At 37.2% G+C, this 9047-nt stretch overlaps 1 protein-coding gene across 1 annotated transcript in view; it reads right to left on the bottom strand.

The window, feature by feature from the left end:
- The window catches only part of LOC111462086 (malignant T-cell-amplified sequence 1 homolog), a 6936-nt gene extending 2319 nt beyond the window's left edge, over window positions 1-4617 (bottom strand). The window contains exons 1-4 of the mRNA XM_023105770.1: window positions 4423-4617; window positions 3282-3363; window positions 3126-3193; window positions 2916-3013 (exon numbers count right to left, since the gene is read on the bottom strand). Of these exons, the coding sequence (XP_022961538.1) occupies window positions 2916-3013; window positions 3126-3193; window positions 3282-3363; window positions 4423-4433 (259 nt within the window). The 5' untranslated portion in view covers window positions 4434-4617. The remainder of the gene's footprint in view (window positions 1-2915; window positions 3014-3125; window positions 3194-3281; window positions 3364-4422) is intronic.
- Window positions 4618-9047: the final 4430 nt, after the last annotated feature.

Genomic DNA, 9047 nt, shown 5'->3' with positions numbered 1-9047 from the left:
TTTTTTTTTTTTTTTTTTTTAACCGAAGCTAATCGAGTGTTTCTCATCACAACAATAACACAACCCTTTTTCTTTCCTCGCTTGTAGTTCGGTATCTAGTAGTCTCTTGTAGAGTTGATCCCTACAACTGAACGGTGTCCTTTCAGCTAATGTCATTGTATGCGTCTTTTGACCATCATTACTCTTTACCTTTGGTTTTTTAACAACCTTGGGCTCCTTAGAGCTTCTTGGATTTTGGCATTCTTGCACGCCCTCCAACTCGGTAAAGCACTCTCTTATCTGGAGTATGCTTGGGGCCATTAGAAGTTAAAGCAAAGATGTCCTTATTCGTAAAACATGCATCCCGCGAAACCCTCTAATACTAGAGCAAGGATGCGCTCTAGGGCGTTGCGTGGGGTGCCCCAGGGTGTGTAATGGCTATGTTTAAATGGAAATTTGGTTGTAAACCCTCTTTCCTCGGATTGGCTTGTTGTGATAGGAGATGCGATTGGAATTCGTCCACTGAGACCAACTCCAAAGTCCGGTCTTTAAACTAATAATGAAGGTTGTTCCTATTTTCTTGCCGACCCATCATTAGTCAATTTCAAAGAAATTAGAAAGTTAGCTAAATATCCTTTACACGGCTAGAGTATCATTAAGTATCTCCAAACTGTGACCAAGAGAGGTCAAAATACCTTCCAAATGAAAAATTACACAACTTATCTGAAAACGAGAGTATCACATCGGTTGGAGAAGAGAACAAAGCATTTTTTGTAAGGGTGTGGAAACTTCTCCCTATTTGACACGTTTTAAAAACCTTGAGGAGAAGCCCGAAAGGGAAAGCCCAAAGAAAACAATATTTGCTAGTGATGAGCTTGGGCTGTTACAAATGATATCACAGCTAGACACCGGGCGATGTGCTAGCGAGAACGTTGGACTCTCAAGGGGAGTGAATTGTGAGATCTCACATCGATTGGAGAGGGGAACAAAACATTCCTTATAAGGGTGTGGAAACCTCTCCCTAGCAGACGCGTTTTAAAAACCTTGAGGAGAAACCTGAAAGAGAAAGCCCAAAGAGAACAATATTTGCTAGCGATGAGCTTGGGCTGTTACAAATGGTATCAGAGCTAGACACCGGACAATGTGCTAGCGAGGACGTTGGACCCTCAAGGAGAGTGAATTGTGAGATCTCACATCGATTGGAGAGGGGAACGAAACATTCCTTATAAGGGTGTGGAAACCTCTCCCTAGCAAACGCGTTTTAAAAACCTTGAGGGGAAGCCCGAAAGGAAAAGCTCAAAAATGACAATATTTGCTAGCGGTGGGCTTGGGCTGTTACAAAAAAATAAACTCTTTTGTATAATTCCAAAGCGTCTCCAATCCCTTTCGGCCCAAATATACCGCAAAGTGCTTTACTCAGCATTCTACAGTAGAGCTTTTGATGAGCTCATTGGGAAGCCACAAGAAGGAAAAATTAGTTATAAACAACCAGTTGAACCATTTCCCCATTCCCAATTTCCTTTCCAAACCGAGATCTAAGTATTCTATAACAGTCCAAGCTCACCGCTAGTAGATATTGTCCTCTTTGGGCTTTCCCTTTCAAGCTTCCCCACAAAGTTTTTAAAACACGTTTGTTAGGGAGAGGTTTCCACACCCTTATAAAGAATGCTTCGTTTTCCTCTCCAACTAATGCGGGATCTCACATATTCTGTGCCTATATAATTGTAAGCTACTTCTAATCTGGACATAAATAATCTCACATAAGCTCTCATGATTTGTCTAAAAGGCCTCATACCAATAGAGATGTAATCCTTACTTATAAACCCACGATCGTCCTCTTAATTAGCCGATGTTGGACTCCCTCCCAACAATCCTCCCCTTGAACAAAGTACACTACAGAGCCTCGCTTGAGGCCTATAGAGCCCTCGAACAGCCTCCCCTTAATTGAGGCTCGACTCCTTTCTTTGGAGCCCTCGAAAAGTACACCATTTGTTCGACACTTGAGTCACTTTTTGACTACACATTCAAGGTTCACAACTTCTTTGTTAGACATTTGAGGATTCTATAGACATGACCAAGTAAAGGGCATGGCTATGATACCATGTTAAGACCACCGACCTCCACAATGGTATGATATTGTCCACTTTGAACATAAGCTCAAATGGTTTTGCTTATGGTTTCCCCAAAAGGCCTCGTACCAATGGAGATGTATTCCTTACTTATAAACCCATGATCATCCTCTTAATTAGCCAATGTGGGACTCCCTCCCAACAATCCTCAACAATCCTCCCCTCAAACAAAGTACACCGTAGAGCCTCCCTTGAGGTCTATAGAGCCCTCGAACAACCTCCCCTTAATTGAGGCTCGACTCCTTTCTCTGGAGCCATCGAACAAAGTACACCTTTGTTCGACACTCGAGTCACTTTTTGACTACACATTCGAGGCTCACAACTTCTTTGTTCGACATTTTAGGATTCTATTGACATGACTAAGTAAAGGACATGACTCTGATACCATGTTAAGAACCACAAACCTCCACAATGGTATGATATTGTCCACTTTGAGCATAACTCTCGTGGTTTTGCTTTTGGTTTCCCCAAAAGGCCTCCCCCACCAATGGAGATATATTCCTTACTTACAAACCAAGGATTGTCCTCTTAATTAGTCAATGTGGGACTCCCTCCCAACAATCCTCAACACCTACGATATGTATTGCAATAGAAGTTACAAGGGTTGTCAGAAGAATATTGTAACGACCCTAGTTTTCTACTAATCTAATGTCACTACTACATGCATGACATAACATCTTGTGCGGAAATATTCATTTAAAACATCTTCACAAAACAATGCAATGGGCTTACATGTTTAAGAACAAAGATCCACAAAAATGATATGTATTGCAACAGAAGTTAAAAGGGTTATCAGAAGAACATTACATTGATGAAGCAACCTTAATGTAGGCATGTAGGGCCCATCACGGATATTGAAAAAGAGTGGCACATTGTTCACAACAACCAGATTGAGATGGTTTTGACTATAAATCCAAAAACAAAATCCAACATAAGCCTCATATGATCAAATTAACAAAGAAAAACAAAGAACATCCATCATTTTCTGCAAAAATAAAAGCAAACAGAAGTTCTAACCACTTAGTTACAATCAGAGGAGCTTTTTTAGGAAGCAAATCATCCAAAACTGGCTCCAGTCCAGGATACTGCAATCAAAAGACAAAAAACAGGTAGATATCAGTTGCTATCTAATGAACATGATTCCGAGATTCGAACGGTTAAACCAATACTTACTTCTTCAGCTATGCTTTGCCGAATCCTCCGTTGCACCGATGCCTTGACTTGATTCTGGGCAGACACGTCTTCAGTAGAAAACCTACAATAAGACAGCAAAAAGAACACAATTGAAAGATTTGTACAAACAACACACTCACTCAACTCCACAAGAAAACATCCCAACTCCAAAACTATCATTTCAATTCAATGTTCAAATTCAGCAACAATGATTTATCCACAGCTGCCCAAAAGAATCAAACGAAAAAATAGAAGCAAAACAATCATTTGTTCAGGGAAAGGCAAGGCATCCCTGTACGGGTAACAATGATATCGCAACTCGAGACCATGACACATGCATAGGGCAGTTGCATTTATTTCCTTAGTCTTAGGTTAGGATAAGATGTTTTTAATTCTAATGTCTATTTATTTCATTTAGTATTTCGTTGAGTCGTTTTAAAGATGTTTTCGAACATGTAAGTCCATGACAGTGTTTTAAGATGAAGTTTATGTCTTATGTCAAAGTTTCAAATGATTATTTCTGCACATTATGACGACGATAGCAACTCTCGACAAATAGAAATCTAGGGCAAAACAATCAAACGAAAAATAGAAGCAAAACAATCATTTTCAAGTAAAGGCAAGGCCTCTACGGCTAACGACGACATCGCAACTCGAAACCATGACACGTGCATAGGATAGTTGCATTAATTCTAATATTTATTTATTGCATTTAGTATTTCGTTGTGTCGGTTTAAAGATGTTTTCGAACAAGTAAGCTCATGACAGTGTTTTAAGATGAAGTTTATGTCTTATATCGAAGTTTCAAATGATTATTTCCGCACATTATGACACATTACGACAACGATAACGACTCTCGGCAAGTAGAAATCTAGGGCAAAACAATCAATCGAAAAACAGAAGCAAAACAATCCTCTTTTCCTATGAGAAGAATCAACCCTACAAACAAATCCCCAGCGTAGAACGAGAGAGAAGACACTAATCGAGCAAAATCCAGAGACCAGTAACAAAAAGTGAAGAAATCAAACCATTTCCTCATATTTTAATCCCCGAAAAACAAAACCTAGATATCATTTTCCACAATCATCAAGCAAAGACATGAAATCATAGCCGAATAACGAGCAATATAGAGAGAACTCACTTTTTGAACATGATGCCGCAGAGTTATATGAAGAGAATCCTAATAAAAATTTCAGAAAATACAGATTGTTAGATTGAATTTGAAGAGGACTCCAGAACGATAGGAGACAATTGCTCGGATCCCACCAGAGGATCGGTGTGGAAATGGGAAGAGAGTACGCAGACGTCGAGAGAAGATTTACCGGCGGAGAGCGGCTGCGTGTGTATTAAGCCGGTCGGAACTCTTGGGCCGGAAACTTGGGCTTTTATTTTTTTTAATTTATTGGGCTTTTGTTCATTTTGTGGGCCACGCAAAATTAAGTTTACATAAGTAACCTCGATTTTTTTTAATAAATAATGTAATTTAAATAAATATCATAAACGTGCGTACTTCCCTACACACGACCCACATGTGCGAGCGTGAGCCCATCCGTTCATACACCTCCTGGGCCCATCATGGTCAGACTAGTTGGTAACCCGATGTAAATGAACATACAATATGCACAAAATCTCCATACTTTTCATCTTAAATCATTCATGTGACACAACCCTACACATCCTTCTTATGTTACTCTGTGTAAATGCATGCCTAAACTTCCATTATTGTTGGCTTTTTAGCCATTAATCTCATATTAATTAAATAATTGATGTTTTGATGATAATAAACCTACCTTTAATTATTAACGATTTTCAGTATTTTGAACCATCCACAGTATAAGGCTAGGAATAATGATTTCATCGACTTTTCAATCACTCAAATCAGAGCTAAAACGAAGAAATTACAGTCGAGACAACACGACGTGATGACGTGGCAACTAAATCAAAATAATTCACCACACTTTTTCACACACAACTTCTATAATTCTTCGATCTTCAATGGTTCAAAATCTTCATTGTTGTTGCTCTCTCCAAACTTCTAAGTTTATTTCTCGTTCATCTTATTCTTGAGAGGGATTTTTATTGTATTGTGAGGAAATAGTTGTGATTGCTTCAAATTGTAAATCTACTCTTTGAGAGACTTGTGGTGTGTAACGACCCGAAATTTTTTACTTAATTTAAGGTCGTTACTGTATACATACCATAAACATTGAATGCGGAAGACTTCATTTAAATTCCATAAAACATAACCTTTAACTTAAAACACAACCATGGACTTACGTGTTTCGAAAATATCTTTGAAACGACACAACAAAAGACTCGAAATAAAATAAATAAACGTTTAAGTTTAAAACATCCTATTCTATCCTAAGTCTAAGAAAATAAATGCCACTATCCTATGCATGTGCCATGATCTCGAGTTGCGATGCCGTCGTCAGCCGGGAATGCCTTGCCTTAACCTGAAAAATGTAGTAGCACAAGGCTTGAGTATTTAAAGAAATACTCAGTAAGTGACCCCACTATTGGGGTTAAATGCAACAATCACATGCAATAAAATGATGGGACCTATCTTTCATTTCGTTTAATTTGTTTCGTTTCGTTTTCCCTACAGTGTAATCCTAACAGGTAATCGTGGACGTGTACCATATACTCTACACGCAGCCCATACGTGCAAGTATGGGCTCACCAGCTAGTTCGCACACCGCTGGGCCACTGTCCCTAGCCGGTGGGCATGCTATGGGGGCCCACCGGGACCCGTTAAAACTAAAACCGTCACGGCAGCGCTATGCAGGGCATAACGATCGTTGTCCTGCCATTTGGATGTACGCGTCCGTACCCTCATGATGGGATAGGGGTATCCCCCCAAATGCATGATCACACAATATGCATGAGGTCCGACTAGTCCTACATTCATCATTTAATGAACATAACCCCGTGTCACGTTTTCATGCTTACATGTCATTCTCATTCTCATTTCATTACATATCATACATATTCCTAGCGGGGTTATGTATCATGCAATTTACCGTATCTCATGTCATACAATTCATTCAGTTACATTCCAATACTCATACAACAAGTCATAATCGTACAAGGGCCACACATCGTCATATGCATTCATAACACATCAACTAAGCAGCATAAATAACATACATTCACGTTCACATGATTTCGTACTTAAGCACAATAATCTAGCATACAATGTATCATATCATAACCAAGTCATAACGTAAACACTTCATAATCATATCATTCTCTAACTTACCATAGTCTTAACGTTCTTATATCTATCACGGACATATCATTACGTGACGTACCTTAGTCATATCGTCACAAGAACGTACCCTAACGCTATCGTTCTATCAATCTATCACAAACCTATCCCTTTCTACCCATAACCTAACCGTATTCTTTCATCAATCTCTCCTATCCATAGCACTCCGGTATGTAACCTAACTCTACGTTTCATGAACGTATCTTACTCCTATCGTTACATTTCGTTTTGTGCATCCTCATCGTACCCTATCTCAAACATATCCTTGAGCACATCGTACCATAATTATTATTATACAAACCACATATTATAACATAACATAACATATAGGAAGCATATCGATCCACAGACAATTCACACATGTCAATATATATGACATGTACAGAACTATAGGGCACGTGTCAACATCAAATATAATCATGCCGATAGTAAGGTCACTTACCTCGCTAGCTTAAGTCGTTGTCACAAATATATCTTTAATGAAAGTTCGATTCCGTCCTTTGAAATCTGAGTCAACCTATATGAGCCCATGACATTAGTTTCAGGTTTGAACTCTACAACATTATTTCTCTAATTTACATTGGTCTATTGTTAAAAGTCTGAAATGTTATATATCTATAATTATATTTTTATTAAAAATCTTACTTTTCATGGTTACTGTTACATAAGAAAGTAGATACACTAATTCAAGTTATTTTTTGCCTTACTACTCTCTGTCTACCCTTTGTATTTACCCTTCCCTCTATATTTAGTTTCTGGTTTTTAATTCCAAGTCTTCTTTTTTTCTTATCGGTTGCCTTTTAATTTTGTTCTCATGTATTCCAAATTTCAAGTGAATTTCTGTTTCCAAATCTTTTCTTATCTCTCGGTGTTTCCTATTTCCTTATCTTAGTGTTCCCTGTTTAGACGTTTTCTTGGTCATTCTATCTTTAATCTATTCATTTTGCTACTGATAAAAATTTAATCTAATATTACTAGAATAGTATAAATGATTGACATTTAGTTTTTAACTCTAGACCATTGTAATAATCAGAAGATCTAACTATAATTGGTTGTGATTTTTTTAAAAAATAGGATAAAAGAAAATGAAGATTTAATATATACCTGATTGATCAGACCTATCTTCAGTAAATCTCCCCGAATCTCAATTGAGTAAAGGTCATTCTCATTTTTTTTTTCTCAAGTAAATCTGATGATTATTGTTTTTCTGTTTCTTTTTGCAGTAACTCTCATTTTCTAGCGTAAGGATGGGTTGAAGAGAGATAATTGGGGGAAGGGATGAGAAGTTAGTAGAGAGAAGAGGGGAAATGTTGTTTTTTATTTATTTATTATTATTTTAACTACTTTTTATAATTATTTTTATTTGTTTATTTCTTTATTTATTTTTGGGCTATTACATGGTGTGTTACTACCAAATTCAAATACTTGTACCGGTTTGATCCTGCGTCGTGGAAAGGATTGAGTTTTCTCTTGAACTCATAAAAAGAGCGGTGTAGCGGTTTGGCTCTGGTCCGTGGAAAGAGTCGAGAAAGTTCTTTATTCAAATTCTCAAGTGGTGCTTGGGGAGTGGAGTAGATTGAGTTTGACCGAAACACTGTAAAACTACGGTTCATATTTTCTAGTTGATTACTGTTTTGACTTGAATTATTTTGTTCGAGTAATTATCATCTTCTACTTATTTATAAAAAGTTGAATAATTAAAAAAATTAATCACGTTTAAATACTTTTATCGTTAATACCCTATTCACCCCTCTAGGTTGTCATACCGATCCAACATTTATAACATCAGAGTTGTGTTTCTAAAAACTATTCATCATAACAACATCATAATACCATATAACATACATGACACGTGCTAGGGCCACCAGACACATGTCATCATATACAAGACAAGTCTTTCGGCCGAGTCGATAGTAAAACCTAATATAATCGATCAATAAAAGCATCCAGTCAACTCTCGTTAGATATCTCATGAATTACCCCATGACCCACATTCCATCCGACACTCCTTGCCATGTAAGAACACAAGGCACAGAGAGGAAAAGCGACCACGACGAACTACCCCACGACCCAAGTCGGTTATTTCCTATTTTATCTTGTTTCAGCTATAACTTTTTTGTTTTAGCTCTAATTTGAGCAATTTAAAAGCCGTTGGAATTGTTATTCCAAACTTTACATATACCGTTCAAAATACTACCAATTGTTAATAATTAAAAGAAATTACTTAATCACTTACGAAAAACGCTATAAAATGTCTATGATGTTCTTGTTAGCTATAATATCCATTGTTTTCGTCAGTATCTTTGTTTGATTTTTTAAAAAATTATACGTCAAATTATTGGAAATAACGTTCATATTTTTTAAAATCATCTATTAAAGTTTGTTTTCATTGAGGTCTCGGGTGTCCACAATACTCCACGTCTACTAAAACGTCAAACCCTTAACCTATTTAACACACTTATAAAACATGTTACATTAAAAACATCAAAATTGAA

This window comes from Cucurbita moschata, unplaced genomic scaffold (genome assembly GCF_002738365.1).
Source record: "Cucurbita moschata cultivar Rifu unplaced genomic scaffold, Cmos_1.0 Cmo_Scf00026, whole genome shotgun sequence".
NCBI lineage: Eukaryota > Viridiplantae > Streptophyta > Magnoliopsida > Cucurbitales > Cucurbitaceae > Cucurbita > Cucurbita moschata.
The sequence above is the reverse complement of the archived record's forward strand: the minus strand, read 5'-3'. Positions and strand labels throughout refer to the sequence as shown.